This window comes from Candoia aspera, chromosome 2 (assembly GCF_035149785.1).
Source record: "Candoia aspera isolate rCanAsp1 chromosome 2, rCanAsp1.hap2, whole genome shotgun sequence".
NCBI classification, from domain to species: Eukaryota; Metazoa; Chordata; class Lepidosauria; order Squamata; family Boidae; genus Candoia; species Candoia aspera.
The window spans coordinates 189,063,560-189,079,867 of record NC_086154.1 but is presented as its reverse complement, the minus strand read 5'-3'; the positions used below and the strand labels follow the sequence as shown (position 1 = coordinate 189,079,867).

Below are 16,308 nucleotides of genomic sequence, written 5' to 3'. Positions count from 1 at the left end.
TCTTTTCCCTGCCAAGAGATGATTGCCAGTATTTCAGCTAAAAAAGTGAATGTATATACTATACATTTTCCCTTGAAAAGAGACATTTTAAGTGTTTCATTAATGATCCTCACCCATCCACCAATCAACCTGATCTCTTGGACTGGTGTCTTCACTGAGATGTGAGACAGGAATTGATTTTAAAAAATTAAACAGTGCTACAGTCCTAGTCCCATAGAAAGTATCTAAATGCAATAATCAAAGCATTTCAGCAGTTATGACAAACAAATCTTTAAAAGCTGCTTAGGGTAGTCATTGCTCAATTACCTTTTCTATAGGATAGCCCACAACAACTTCATCATCCACTGCTAGAATTTGATCTCCAACTTTAATTCGGCCATCCTGAAATCAAATAAACATGTTAACATGGGTTGGGGAGGAGGAAACCTAAATTTTTATCATCTTTGGTGTCCAGTTTACCTTTCCTGCTGCACCATGATCTGTTAAGCTCTGAATAACAACACCATTAAGTGTATCTTCTTCACCAATGGCAATACCTATGCCACCTTGATCCTAAGGAATCACAAAGGGCAACTACAGTTATTGAAGAGTTTAAACAAAGGTAAAGTGATACTTCAGGAATTCTGTCTTTGCAAATTTCTACACAAATAGCCTTAATCTAAATCTTTCAGACTAATGTATTAGATCAAATCTTCACCACACTTCAGATTTTGCATTTCTCAGAAATTTAAAAAGTATTTTTTGGCAATTTAAGCACATCAAAGAATGTTCTTGTGTATGCATATTTATATGTATGTATCTGTGTGTATGCATGTGCATGTGTATATGTCGTATTTTGTGACTTTCTTCAGGTCCACAGAGCAGGAAGAAGGGAAATATGGGTCAAGGGTGAAAAAAATGACATAAACCAGAAATATGTAGGTCCACCCATATTTCAAGGCTTGTTGAAGAAATTATTCCACTTCAAAGATGTTAGTAAATTTCATACGATCCTTCACACAAGACCATTTTATCAGTATTAATTATATCTAGGCAAGCATCAACCATATTAATAAGTAATGAATTGAAAGGTTCAATTAGCACTGCCTGATATTTCTTTAGTACTAAAAAAAAAGTAGGAGAGTAATCAGGATTGAAACATTCTGTGTTTCTTTTAACTGTAAAGTTGAAATTCCACAAAGTAATGAGTTTAGGATCATCTATTATTACCAAAAGATGTGAGCAGCACTGTACAGAATAAAACAAACAAACCAGGATATAATGATAGCTCAGAAGATATGGCTGTGATTTCTATAAGACATCTTCCTATTTGTTAAACTGAAGCAAAGATTAAGCAAAAGTGTTGCACTGGGAATAAACTATTTGAAGATTTTTGGAAAGGATTATTGAGCAGTAATACAAGTATTGCTGGTTTTCTAAAATGGTATTTATTTTCCTCAAAACAGACTATTTTCCTTACTTTGAATTCTCCCCCTTTTTGTGCTAAGACAGTAGTCTTGTTACTGGGGTATTTTCTCTTCCATCCAAAAGGAGACATAATTTTATTATTTTCTAAAATGAAGACTTGGCCTGTGGGTAATGCCAGAAGATATCTCCCGCCCTTTTTCTGTTTAAAACAAAGACTAAGCAGTAACTAAATAGTGACTATAATAATTGTTTTGAAGATTCCAGAGCAGTAACTTTCCTTGACTCGAGGCAGATTTCTGTTTAGCCTGACAATTACAAGAAGAATTAAATAAATATTGGCACTGAGCTAAAGTATTGTAGACTGTCCCTCACTTGACTGCATCTCTGATACAGAAAGGATGTGTGTGTGTGTATCTCATTTGTACTTCCTGCATCATACTAAAAGAAATTGCAGCCAGAAATTCATTTAGGACTACAGAGACACCAACAGAGCAAATATATGTATTTACCTTAGGTAGTTCCACATTTTGAACATTCTTATATAAAGTCAGATCTATTGGTAAATTAGAAATGTTTACTTCCCCCTAAACAAATAAATATAGTGTTAAAGATACATTCACTGTAGTGGTCATAGAAGAAATACATTTAATTCTACTCAATATATCTCTGTGAAGTTACTTGTAGATTAAAATTGTTTCTGGTTTGTGATTATTTTCCATGGAAAACATTACAAGTAGCAACTTTTTTCACTCACTAAATTATTATGAATATTGAATATGTACTGTACCTCTTCATGCTGAACTGTCTCAGAAGACAAAGATGGAGATGCCAGTGATTTGCCAGGACAAACAGCCATCTGATGGACAGCATCTTTGTTTCTGTCATAGAAGGACACTGATTTTAATACTACAGAACTGAATATTTGACAAGGTTTTCTTTAAACTTTAATATCTAAATTAATACTTTTTTATTTTAAAAAAAGTGTATCTACATTATTTATTTATTTACTGATTTAGGTGATTTATGTTCACCTCAGTCCAGAGGGACTCAAGAGTTAATACCTGCAATTCTGAAAACAGGTATATAATCCAAGAAAACTTTCAGCAATGCTTCAGTGGTTTCTCTCTCTCTCTAAGAGAGAGACTAAAAGGTTAAAAGATACAAACATTAAAGGCTTCTTACCTGATAAAGATTATTTTTACTTTAGAAGGTGCACATTTGATTATTGAAGATGCATTCTGATGAGTTTTTCCATACAGAACTTGTCCATTTATCTGATCAGCATGGCACGAACATACAAGAATACACATTTAACTTAGTTATTTTCTCCAAACCCAATTTTCACATGCAAAGTTATTATAATTTATTCAGTGTAATAAACTGTTTATTAATTGTAATAAATTGTTAACTTATTATTAATAGTGCTCTTCAGCCATTCCACTGTGAACACTAATTCTGCCTTCTTTATAATTATTTTCCTTGTTATCAAAATCCTAACAGCTATTGGTTTGTATTGGCCTCTCTCCTGGGTTGGAAAATGCCCTTTGCTTGATTGCAGTAGCTTGGCTGACACTGAGAACACCACCATTAATTTCCACTAATGATTCATGACTTACTGTTTGCCAAATGAAAACAAAGGCATAGAGAAGCAGACTGGTAAATAAAAGTAACGGTAAAATCATTTGCAATCAGCCTAATTTATAGCTGCACAAGAACGTCTGAATAGTTAGTTTAAATTTTCAAGATTAATCATCTTTAAGTTAATGAGACCAAAAGTGTTCCAAAGTTCTGTTGATAGAACTGCTTCTGTCAACACAAGCAGAAGAGAGGAATTCCCCCTTCCCTACAAAGTGTGCTATGGGAATTGCCTTTGAAAGATCATCCTGCCTTTAAGGATTTTGTAAAGGTCCCATTCTACATATTATAATGTAAATGGTACAATTTGCAGATATATGAGAAAAGGCCATTTTGGACCACCCAGATTGTTTTTGTGCCCCCTGGACACTGTATTCTATTTATCTCTCACCTTTTTTTCCAAAAGAAAAGAAAAGAAAAGAGACAGAGAGAGAGATGTGGGTGAGATTTATAAGGCCACTTGACTCTATGATGACTCTGGGCAACTTACAACAACAGCCAAATAACAAAGCAGAAAAGAGACAAAACATATCTGGAAGAGAGAAACAAACACCTCCACGGCAACATCCTGGAAGAGGCTTGCCAACCACCTTGTCATGAGTAAGGATGGCGAGCAGGGGGCTCCCACCCAGACTGTCAAGCGCATGCGTAGCACTGAGGAACTGTTCAGCCATTCAAAGAGACACAGATCGGGACCGCCTTAACCTTTGGGGTTTATATGGCTGGGTTTTCCCACGCTTCCTCAGTTTGTTAGGATTCTTGTTAAGTACTACTAATAAATATTAGAGACCAAGTCATTGTCTCAGTGTGTTTCCTGGTAATCAGGACACACCTTAACACAAGTCTGAGGAGGAAAAGCCATGTTTTTAACAGCCTTTTAAGCCAAGACATGTAGGAGCTATACAAATCTCTGGAAGAATAGAGGGCAGGCATTGTAACAAAAGGATCCCATCTCCAGTAATGCTCAAGAAACAAACAAAAGCAACAGACTTTGGCATTTAGCACACAAAGCTCAATGTCAAGAAGGGTATTCCCAGAGTTACTCAACCACCACCACCATCACAACAATAATAAAAACCAGTCTTTGTATGTTATAATTTGCAACATGTAAGCAGCATTTTACAGTCTACAACCTTATCGTTATTAAGGAATACTTGTGTAATGCACACCACAGAGCTTTGATGGCTACCATTCTGCAAAACAAAGAACAACATATGAACTCTAATTTTCCCATAATATCCCCATTGGGTTTTTTTATATGCAAGGCAGGCAGCTCTGAACAGTTTTCATCAGTTCTTATGTTTGTGGTCATCCAGAATGATCTCTAAATGCAGAGAAAGCATACTATCTCACCAAGTGAATCAGTGAATGGGTCCAATATGCTTAAGTAACTCTTGCTTTCTTCTCACTCTACTTCGTCCTTGCCTCACTAGGTCTTGACTACTTAGACTGCTAGGTCTAAGCAGCATGGATGAAATCTTTCCCTGCCTTTAGTTTTGCTAGAAAAAACTATTTTGAAAACCAAGGAAAACAGAACATACAAACCCACAACCCATTCACAAGACTCAAGGCTCTTGAAGCACTTGTCAAAACAGTCTCATTTTATCTCTAGTTTGGAACTGTGTTTTGTTCTGTAGTCAAGACAAAGGGTTTTGGACTCAAAATGTTTTGCTACAAAAATCTGCGTTTTATCTACCCCAAATGTTGCTCGATTACCTCTCCTTCCCTTCATCTATATCTAACATGCTAAAATTAAAAATCTGTTGGCTATTTTGCAACACTAGCTCTGATATTTTTTTTATTTTATTTTCTATCCCACCTTTATTGTTTTTATAAATAACTCAAGGCAGAGAACATACCTAATACTCCTTCCTCCTCTTTTCCCCACAACAGCCCTGTGAGGTGAGTTGGGCTGAGAGAGAGTGACTGGCCCAAGGTCACCCAGCTGGCTTTCATGCCTAAGGCAGGGCTAGAACTCTCAGTCTCCTGGTTCCTAGCCCAGCACCTTAACCACTAGACCAAACTAGCTCTCTCTCTATATATATACTGTCCTTGGAGCTCATGTTATGATGCATCAGATGCTAAATATACATTATCTGGAAGATCAAAGAGAAAACTTTTGTACTAAATATCCTTTAACAATTAACAACTAACAATCCTATGCATGTTTCTTCAGAAGACCTACCTACTTCTGAGTAATTAGTATATTGCTTTATTAAATCTTAATTATTTTTTGCATTTAAAATGATATTTTCTTTCCCCCACTTTCATACCATTCCACCTCTACATTCAAATGCATCAAGTCAAAATAATGGACACAAACATAATTTGTAGCATAAAGCTGGGTAATTATAAGACATCAGGCTAGAAACTGGGAGACATGAGTTCTAGTCCCACCTTAGGCACAAAGCCAGCTGGGTGACTTTGGGGCAGTCACTCTCTCTGAGCAGTAGGAAGAAGGCAATGGCAAACTACTTCCAAAAAAAACCTTGTCAAGAAAACTGCAAGGACTCATGCATGTAGTTGCCAGGAGTCAAAACTGTCTTGAAGGCTGTCTGTCTGTCTGTCTATGGAAAAGGTGAAAGGTCCCCTGTGTAAGCACCGAGTCAAAAAGAAGGGACATACTGATCAAAATAAAAATTCTTTTGGGGGAGATGGGCGGTGACGAAATTAGATAGATAGATAGATAGATAGATAGGGTAGATAGATAGATAGATAGATAAAATCCTGCTTTTTATACCAACAATCAATTGTTCTTCTGTCCTAAAGGTCAGCGTATTTCATTTAAATCTCATTATTAGACACTTACTTCCAGTAACTCATCTGCAATCTGCAGTCTGCCATCTTTTCCAGCTGCTCCATTTGGATCAATTCCCACTACAAAGACACTCATCTTGGATCTGTCTTTGTTCCCAGCTAGGCTGAGTCCTAATCCAGCCTTCCCTTTCTCCAATTCTATTATGTGCAGATCTCCCAACAGACTCCCATACTGGTGACTGATTTTCCCTAAGTATAAAGAAAGCAAAATTCAAATGGGTGGCGAAGACAAAATCTAGCTTGGAAAATTGTAACGGAGTTGCAGCTTTGGAATTCAATAGTCCATACCTCACCTCAAGCATACAGAAAGAATTCAAGCAAGAATCTGTTTCTATTTACCCACAAAAATTAGAAAAAGCATGCCCCCAGCCATTTCATTTTCTAAAACAGGAAAGTGAGAATCTATCCATCATTCTTTTCTTCATTATAAAGATACTTTCTATGTCTGTCACAATCACTCTGCACTATGCATGACGCACAATTATATTAAAGCTTTTTGGCCCAGATTGAATTCTCACAGCACAAGGAAAGAACGAAGCTGTTTGTTTATTCCATGAATTCCGCTCAAGCAAATTAAAGAAAAACTAGGGAAAACATCATGCTGTAGACAGAGAGGTAACAATTCTGCACAACTTATTATCCTGAAAAGCTTGACTTACTCCAGCTGTATCCAAACTCATCCTCCTTATCCAAATCTTCCAAGTAATTGTTAGAGGACTGATGCACAACTTCATTACTCATTGCTGGAAATACTGAAGATGGAGGCAAAGGCAGGTTACAAGATGATTTTTTTTCTGGCTCTGAATCTGATGGACTGGATGCCTGTGGAGAGTAAGGAAAATACAGCGTCTGAGGACACGGAGATGGATTCTGGGCAAACAAAATGCATGGAACGATGAAAAAGAAAACCCAGGGCTTTGAAGTTAAACTACATAGCAACAGTGGAATAAAAAGCAAACAAGACAGAGACTGCAAATCAAATTCAGTGAAAATGTATGTGTGTATAACATACATACCACTTTAAAAAATCTGCATACTAGTTCTAAACTGGACAAACATGAACACGTTAAGGAATATGAATGAATCTTCTCAAAAGATAATTATGTTCCTGTTTTTGCATTGATTTATATCAAACATTGTCTTTGAAATAGTAAATGGGGGTGAAATATATCTGATATTGCATTAGCCTGGCTCATGAGTTCTTCTCGGGAATCCCCATGATAGATGGGGATATGCTATCATGCATAGCGCATACTAATCGAAGAGAACATCTGTACCTCAGGGTCAAACTGTGGAGTCCTTGGTGCTCTCTGAGCTTGGTTGTTTGCTTGCAGACGTTTCATTGCCTGACTAGGCAACATCTGCAGTGCTAGAAGGGAGTGGGATTTGGTCCCTGTTTATATACAGTAGCTTGGCCTGCCAATGTTGGTGGGGGTGTGGTTCCCTCCTTGGTAGTTCCTTGATTAGGCTGTTGTTTACTGCTTGATAGATTGACAGAGTTGGTAGTTCCTTGATTAGAGTATTGCATACTGCTTGATTGTTCGTCTGGTGTTAATCCTGGTGTTAATCTTTGCTTATCTGGGTGTTGATTGCTGGCAAGGAGGTGTTCTGGGAATGCCTAATCAAGGAACTACCAAGGAGAGAACCACACTGTCAGGCCAAACTACTGTATATAAACAGGGAGCAAACCCTACTCCCTTCTAGCACTGAAGATGTTGCCTAGTTGGGAAATGAAACGTCTGCAAGCAAACAACCAAGTTCAGAGAGCACCAAGGACTCCATAGGGCACACTGTAGTACTAGAGATGGCACAGAAGAGCTGCTGTGGAAGGGCAAACCAGCAGGAAGCATTCTCTAATTTGTTTTCACATTGGAAAGATGTTTTTTGTTCATGTTTATGGTTTTAATTTGGTTTTAATATGGTTTTATGGTTATTTGTATTTCATTATATTGTGCTATGGTTTTTAATTTTGTGAGCTGCCCAGAGTCACTTATGTGAGATGGGTGGTTATATAAATTGAATGAATGAATAAATAAACAAATAATACATTAAAAAGATATCTCTTACAGAACTTGCTTTGGAAAGCAGTTTTCCTTGCCCTTAAAAAATGTGTGGAAAGGTCTTAAGAAGTAAATGGAAATAAAACGGCTGAAATTGGAAAAATGAACTGGGGAAGGAGGAGGATATGTCTTAATAAAGACACAGAAGACTTTCTCCAATTAACATTACCACATATAAATTATAAAAGTAGACGTGGCAATTCCTGAATTCTTCATGGTATGATATGAACATTATTTATGCTCACCCATACACTGTATTTTATAAGGATAGCTATTCAGATTAAGTCAAAACTTAAATGGGGCAAGAGCAAAGGGATAATATGGGGAGCAACTGGATATAAATATAAATGAATTCTGCATATGGTTATAGTAACAGAAAACATCACGTAGTGTCTTGTATTTTCTGTGATGGCATGCTACTTTAGAACTGCACAGTATCAGAAAACATGCAGGAAATGAACTTTATTTTCTATCTAAAGAAATTGGTACTTAGAATGATACAACATCCCCTAAGGGGTCTTGTGGTTGCTCCTATCTAGTTATAAACATTATGCTATACATAGAGAAACATATTAGTGAAATAAAAGATACCTCTGATGGGAAATTACACATTCATATATTCAGATTTGAACAAAATTCCTTTTTTTTTGAGAACGTTAAGTCAATTACCCTTAACTTCTTAAAAGAAATGGAGAATTCTAAATTGACAAATAAATAATTTTATTTCCACTTTTATTCTCCTGTACTAAAGGGCTGCATTTAAGCAATTATGTGCCAGTTTAGGAACATAATTAAGTCAGAACACTGATCCATGTAGCTTGGCATTGTCTACTCACTGACAGGAAGAATTATCTTAGGATTTCAAACAGGTTTCTGTTCAAGCTCTATCTGGAGTTGTTTATCATAGACCTTGGACCTTCCACATATAAGAGAAGGGTCCCTATACATGACATTTTTTCCCAATTCCCACAGCATGGTTTACAAACACAAGATACTCTAGGACAGCCTTTCTCAACCTTTTGACCCTGTAGGAACCCTTGAAATATTTTTCCGGCCTCGGGGAACCCCTGCACATTCAGGCTCAAATATAGGCCAGAAGTTACAAAATTATTATATTCATTTCATGTGTAGGCCTGTGTATATGCATTACCAGTGTTCTTAAACTAAAAATAAAGTATGAAACTTACTTCTTTCATGTGAAGTTGCCCAAATTTAAAATAATTCTTAAAATAAATCGTGATCTCCCAGGGAATCCCTGGTGACATCTTGCAGAACCCTAGAGTTCCATGAAGCCCTGGTTGAGAAACCCTGCTCTAGGAGGTGAGGGAAGCTAAGTTCTGTTTGTCACTATGAATGAACACCACCCTCTGTTTATATATAGCTGTAGGCAACAGTAAAAGTATCCCAACTACGTTAATGTACTATCAGAATACAAGGAAGAACATATCATTTACAGAGGGAACAACTCACTTACAATCAATTCAACAAACATCTGTTTACAGTAGCTATAGAGCTAGCCTCCAGATATATGGAAGTAGGATTGTACCATTAACTAGCTGTAGTCAGTATTCTCTAGATTATCTTTCTATGTGCATAATAGGCTTTGTGGAGAGGGGGAAAATATTCCTAACAGTATTTTCAAAAGTAACAGGGCTCTATTCATTCTGCTAAGTAACTCAGTTAAAAAGTTACACTTACAATTCCAACTTGTTAAATCCAAAGAAGACATACCATCATCCTTTGATAGATCACAGACTATCAAAGTTTCTTCCTACCTCCATGTCATAATTTAGTTCTAGGCCACCCATTCTGTAATCAAGGGAAGGGGGCGAGAGGGATGAGTACGCTGGCCATATTTCAATATGGAGAATATTCACTTCCAGCAAACCACTGGCTTATGAAACATTATTAAAATTATTAAATGAGAGTCTAGGAAAGGAAAAGAAAGAGATAAACACATAAATATTCACCAAGTCCATCACAAACACATGGGCATAATCCAACCTGGTTAGTGTTGAACTGTAGAGGGTCAACAAAAGGGTTAGTGCTGCTGAAGGCAGGAGGCTTACTGAAAGGGTTGGACTGCAGATAAGGCATAGGTAAGTTCTATAAAAAATAAAAAATAAAAACAGAAAGGAGCTTGCTAACCAAAAGGCACATATAATAGGGTACATTCACACATCCATGATCAACACTTGCCCAACAATAAATGATCGCTTACCTATGCGAAACAGCGGTTATAGAGCAAGTACCACACAGAAATAGGGATTTCTTCTAGAACTCTTTAATACTTTTAATAGTATTATTGATAGTATTATTGATTAGTATTATTGATCAATAGTATTATTGATTAGGTAATTTACTATTAATTTGTTGTGATTTTTGAGTCATGTTTTTATGCTGAAATTTCCCTGACAAAGCAAAAATGCTCTCTTGTTGTTTAAGTGATTATGCCATCAAAGATGATAACCCCTTGGATTTACCTGACTGGGTAAATATGCACGTTTGTTACTTGTTCTGCTCTGATTTATTAAAATGAAGACCAAAAGAGATTCATTAAAGGAATTTTAACACATTTCTTCACTGGTGATAAAGACTGCAAGCTATAGGAATAGAGGTGAAGAAAGTAAACACAAGAAACCTAGAATCAGAGCTGATTCAACAATTCTGTATTTTCCCCAAATAATCTATTTATAGCTTTCAAATATAGGAGAGATATTTTATTTGCCTCCCTTTTTTGAAAAAAAAAAAAAAAGAGTAAGCAAGAAAAGCAGTGAATAAAGCTGATGCCCTAAATTTCTGCACATTTTTCCTTTAAGACTGTTGTTTATTCTTGTGAAAGGTCCCCTATGCAAGCACCAAGTCATGTCTGACCCTCTGGGGGGACACCACTTTCGTGATGTTTTCTTGGCAGACTATAGAGCGGGGTGGTTTGCCACTGCCTTCCCCAGTCGTCACCTTCCCCAGCAAGCTGGGTACTCATTTTACCAACCTCAGAAGGATGGAAGGCTGAGTCAACCTGAGCCGGCTACCCAAGACTCCAGCTTCCACTGGGATCGAACTCAGGTCGTGGGGGAGTTTCGATTGCAATACTGCTGCCTACCACTCTGCACCGCATAAGGCTCTGTTTATTCTTACAATATTCTTTTTAGGGCGATTCTTACCTGCTTTTACTATGTTTGGAGCATGTTTCTAAGAGTAGATGGCGAGCAGCAATTCAGGTAAGTAAAGTTGTAGCTGCCTCACAGTTGGCATGCATTCCATATATCCCAAGATACATTCCATCCTCAAAATATAGATATATAGGACATGTGGAAAGCCAATTTGCTACACACCTGACGAGAATGTTGAGCCCCCTGCCTCTTTCAGGGATTCAGCAGTGCCTACTCTTTATGATGCAGAAGACTACTAAAAGGCCTCAAATAGAAGGAATGACACTCTCAAGAAGTTTACTGCTACTGGTATAGAGCAGAGTTCTGTGAGAAAACCAGTCTAATCTACCTCAAAGACTGAGTTAAAAGGTTTCCCTTTATTTTCAAGACACTTCTCCCTGGGAGGAGATGGACAGATTTCAGGTGAGCCTCAGAGCTGTTATTGAACTAAAAAAGAAACAAAGGTAGGGACACTGACCGGCAACTGCTCACACTTTCGTGTTCTTTTTGATACTCTAATAAGAAAGAGTTTAACATGCTGCATCTGAATAGACTACTGGCATTAGTCCTGGAGTCCTGGATGTAAGTGAAAGTACTCTTTAAAAAAAAAATCTGTTCAGTCGTCTCCAATCCTTGGAGACTGCCTGGACAAGTCCCTGCAGTTTTCTTGGCAAGGTTTTTCAGAAGTAGTTTGTCATTGCCTCCTTCCTAGGGCTGAGAGAGAGTGACTGGGCCAAGGTCACCCAGCTTGCTTTGTGCCTAAGGCAGACTAGAACTCATGGTCTCCCAGTTTCTAGCCGCATCCAAGAGAAGCAGATGAGGTCTGGTTTGATGCAAGTTTTCTCTAGCCTCCAGAGAAGACTTAGGCATTAGGTATAATGTAGGGTGATACAATAGGACAACTGTATTCCATGGCTTCTTCATAAGCTGTTCCTTTTTCACTGACATCCAGCACGATGGACCCCATGACTATTGTGGGATGGAGGCGGCAATGATAAATAAGACAGAAAGAACTGACAGTGAAGATAGCACTTTCACAGATCCAATTGAAGTTATGGCTTTTTTGCAGTTAAGATCAAACCATCTGTCAAACAAGGCACGTCTGACACATTTCCAAAAGGGGAAGATCGCTTTAGGGCAATAGACCACTTAGAAGCTCATCCAGGGTCTGAGACTCAGTGTGGTGTAGCGATTAAGGAGTTGGACCGGTACTGGGGAAACCCAGATTCAAGTCCACCCTCAACCATAGAAACTCAGTAGACGACTTCGGCCTGTTTATTCTCCCTCAGCCCAACCTCACAGGTTTGTATTTGGGCAGGTGGATGGGTAGGAATGAGACTGGAGCAGTATGTACACTACCTTGAGCTTCTGAACAAAAGGTAGATATACATCTGACAAAAAAATAAATTACATTTTTTTTTAAAAAGTGTTAAGATTGAGTTTAACACAGAAATGAAAAAATCCAGACAATTAAAATGAACAGGGGAAAAAGGCTTAGCTACACTTATCTCATACAGAAAAATACAGACAGCATTTTTTGATGTTGCCTATAAGGATGTTAAGAAGTAAATAGCAGTAGGTCCTCAGGGCACTTCTTGGGACTACCAAAATTTAGCTCAGCTCTAGAATGTTCTGAGAATATCTGCATATGAAATTCATATGTATACGTATTGTGACCATATTTTCTAAATTATTTGCACTAAAACTGAAATGGACTGATGAACTTACCACACAGATTTTTCACTGAATAATTATTCCCTTCTCAAAATGCTACCCTTGATTTTCATTGTTTCTTTTTCCTAAGGAGTAAGTACTTTTTTCTTTAATTCTTTTATTGTGCTCCTACACAATGGTAGCATATAATATTATGCCTTGAACTTTGCAAACTCATATTATTACATGAAACTTCCCTCTCCATGATGTTCAACTAGGCTTTAAAGGAAGAATTGTGCTCTACTGCAGAGCATTTTAGCCTTGTGTATAAACAGGTTTCAGGAAATAAACTAGCAAGTGAAAAGCAGACTATCACTTTCTTGAGAGAACTGAACAATTCATGTTTTTTTTAAAACAGAAATTCCTAATTTGAATCATCTCAAGATACCTTAAGCTTGATACTTTTCAATGGAAGCATTAAAAGCACACATTCAAGCTAATAAACAAACATGCATGCATGCATTAATCATTCCTTACTTATGAAGCTCTATCAAATATAGAACCTCTGTATGATTTGAAATGATTAGCAAGCACCCATAAACATTTAAGTAACGCCCTTCACTAACAACACTAGTCCGAATTTCACAGGCAGATGGGTCCAACAGAAATTTGTCTTATGCAGTAAGAGAATTTCTGTTACTACTGGAGCTCTGAACCATCATAAATAGCTCAAGAATTTGTTGCACTCTTGGTAAATTACACATTTAATGCATAACCATACATATTAGGATAGGCCACTTTTGCTATATAAAAGCAAATTAAGAAGTGTTCTAAAACACAGGTTTGTTGATCAACAGAAACCATTCATATCCATAAAGCAATGCTCTAACGCTCCCTTCCCCCTCCCCTCCAACCATGCAGTGGATGGAGAAGAAGCCATCTATGCCTGTTATACCAATTATTTTTGTTACACGAAGCAGCATTAAAAGGTAACTAATCAGAAGAAAACGCAGCTAGCTTTCCAGATGATTGCCTATGACTAAACATTGGAAATTCCCTTAGAAGGTATTACTCTACCAGCTTCAGTTAAAGAGTATGAACTAAAGGCACTGCTTCTGCATCACCAACATTCAGCAAGCAAATATATTTTCCCATGCCACAGCAAACTCATAGGCTTCAATTAAAGTTCTGCATACAAATCACTAACATTCAACAGGGCTACCCATGCTACTTTACCTGTGATGACTGATGGTAAAATGGATTATTAAGTTTCTGCCCACCGGGAGCAGAGGACGATAAAGAGCTATAGAGGGATATTGGCTGGGAAACAAGAGTTATGAAAAAGCTAGTAAATCAAACATGCAAGTTACAAAAAATCGACATACAGGAAGTATAGGTTCAAGTGACGCAAGCAACAATATTAAAATGACTGTGCAAGTGGCTGAAAGGATAAAGCAAGACATGTCCTTTTATGGGGACTTGCGTAGTGATTCTGCACTGAAGACTTCTATCATTCCTGATTTAAGCTTAACAGCAAAATCAAAAGTACAAAATGGCAAGGACAAAAAGGCATTACTTGGGCAACCAACACATCTTGCAAAATTATGGCCCCATGCAGATTGCTTAGCCTCTACACAGATCACAATTCTCTTCTGGCAGGCATGACTAACAGGTAGGAAATCAAGATGGGATATGCACATATGTGGTACAGCTGCATTAGTAATACTATGACCTCCAAAGCAGCAGTGTGGAAAAATCCTCCCAGCCTTACTCCACCATTTCTATGATGCAAATATTTCATCAACTTTCTGTGTGATTTAATGGGATAGCCTGTGAACTGCCACCTCCTGCTTCAAATCAGGAAACATTTTTACATAGAATTTTCCAGCTACCAAACGTTCAAGGGCTAGCTGCAACCTCAACTAATTCTGCTCTTAGCTTTGTAGATGATATAAGATTTACATAGTGAAGCCTTGGTTCTCCTCAATTTAACAAGATTTGGGATACACGTTTAACTCTGGATGCATGTATTTCGTTGTACATATCTTTTTCTCACTTCATATGCTTACCCTGGGTTTGCTTATAATGCTTTGAACCATGAAGACTACTGGGTTGCCTGCTCTTCGAATGGCTTCCACAGCTTGCTCATGGCTTGCATCTCTGAGATTTATTCCATCCACCTGAAAATGTAAGGCCAAAGCTTAACATAACGGTACATGTAGCTAAAAAATAATGATGGAGAAACTTCTAGAAATTATACCTGTTTTCTGTTTTATCTAAGCAAACAAACAAAAATCTGTAGTCCGTCTTTTCTAAGTTTCAGTCCCCCCTATGCAATATTTCATTATTTAGAGAGTCTTAGATCATATTTTATGCATCAACACCAAAAACAGGCTATAATTTTCAAGATATTGTAAACTGTGGAAGTTATTATTGTAAGTTATAATTTAACATTTTTTTATATCTGGGAATTTAATAAATTTGTACCTTTAGTGGTTTAGATAAATAGCTTAAATTAGACTCTGTGATTTCAGTGGCTCTCCTTCAAACATAACGTAATTTTTCTGTCTACTTTTCTTTTGGAAGCTAGGATCATCTTAAATTCAAGGCTGTCAGTCTTTGGCATAAATATGCAATATTAGCATATCTTACAAGGGTCTTGTAAAATATAGTAAGATACAGGAATATGAAGCATTTTGAAAACTCAATAGATTCTATACATCCTCAAAAGTATCATTAAGTCCATATTATCCAACTGTGCATTTGTTTCTAAGTAATTTTTTCACGTTAAGTCAAAATATATGGTAGTGGACATAATCTCTAAAACACCTTTGGAAGTGAATGATAAATAACTCATCCTTTCAAATCAAGATTGTGTTAATGTGTTTCACTGTTGTAAGGTTTATCTAACACATACAGAGAAGCATATAAAGAAGAACATTTCTATTAAATAGTATTGGTCATTTTTAAAGGTGAGATGGTGCTATTTATTCCTTACAGCTACAAAATGTTGTCTTCTACTGTTTTTTGAAAAGAGGCTTTCAACTGTGTAGTTGTGCAGGCAAGGGTTCAAAATCTGTTTTGGTATCTGAAGGTAATGAGATTATACTGTTAATAATATAAAAAGAGAACCACGTTAGTGTATGGTAGCCAAAAATCAGGAGGAGACTGGTAGCACCTTTTCAAACTAACAAATTTTTATTGAAAGGTATAAACTTTCATGAGCTGTAGCTCAGTTCATCTGATGCATGGAATGGTTAAACTGCTGTAGGATTTTAAAAGGGAATGGAGGGGAAAAGGGTGGTTATGCAGATGCAGATTACATGTGAGACAGATTACAGTACCTCATCAATTAATAATTGAAATGTATTAAAAACCCATCATGTTTGTGAAGACCTTCTGAGATAGCCTGAAGCCTTTTGATATACGTTAGTTCAGCAGACTCCTGCTCTATAATGCTGGAGTAGTTTTGCTGTTCAAAAACAGTCACCTTTAAATTTGTGATCAAATGTCCTGAGAGATTAAAATGCTTTCACATTAGTTTGTCCTCGTTTTGAGTCCTGATGTCATTTTTTTGTGCAAAG

The 16,308-nt window shown here is 37.0% G+C and overlaps 1 protein-coding gene across 1 annotated transcript in view; it reads right to left on the bottom strand.

The window, feature by feature from the left end:
* Positions 1-16,308, bottom strand: part of MPDZ (multiple PDZ domain crumbs cell polarity complex component) — a 93,686-nt gene that overhangs the window by 18,534 nt on the left and 58,844 nt on the right. Inside the window, exons 26-35 of the mRNA XM_063295060.1 lie at positions 14,794-14,904; positions 13,961-14,044; positions 9,924-10,025; positions 6,519-6,681; positions 5,852-6,048; positions 2,590-2,681; positions 2,195-2,285; positions 1,917-1,991; positions 460-552; positions 307-381 (exon numbers count right to left, since the gene is read on the bottom strand). Coding sequence (XP_063151130.1) covers positions 307-381; positions 460-552; positions 1,917-1,991; positions 2,195-2,285; positions 2,590-2,681; positions 5,852-6,048; positions 6,519-6,681; positions 9,924-10,025; positions 13,961-14,044; positions 14,794-14,904 — 1,083 coding nt within the window. The remainder of the gene's footprint in view (positions 1-306; positions 382-459; positions 553-1,916; positions 1,992-2,194; positions 2,286-2,589; positions 2,682-5,851; positions 6,049-6,518; positions 6,682-9,923; positions 10,026-13,960; positions 14,045-14,793; positions 14,905-16,308) is intronic.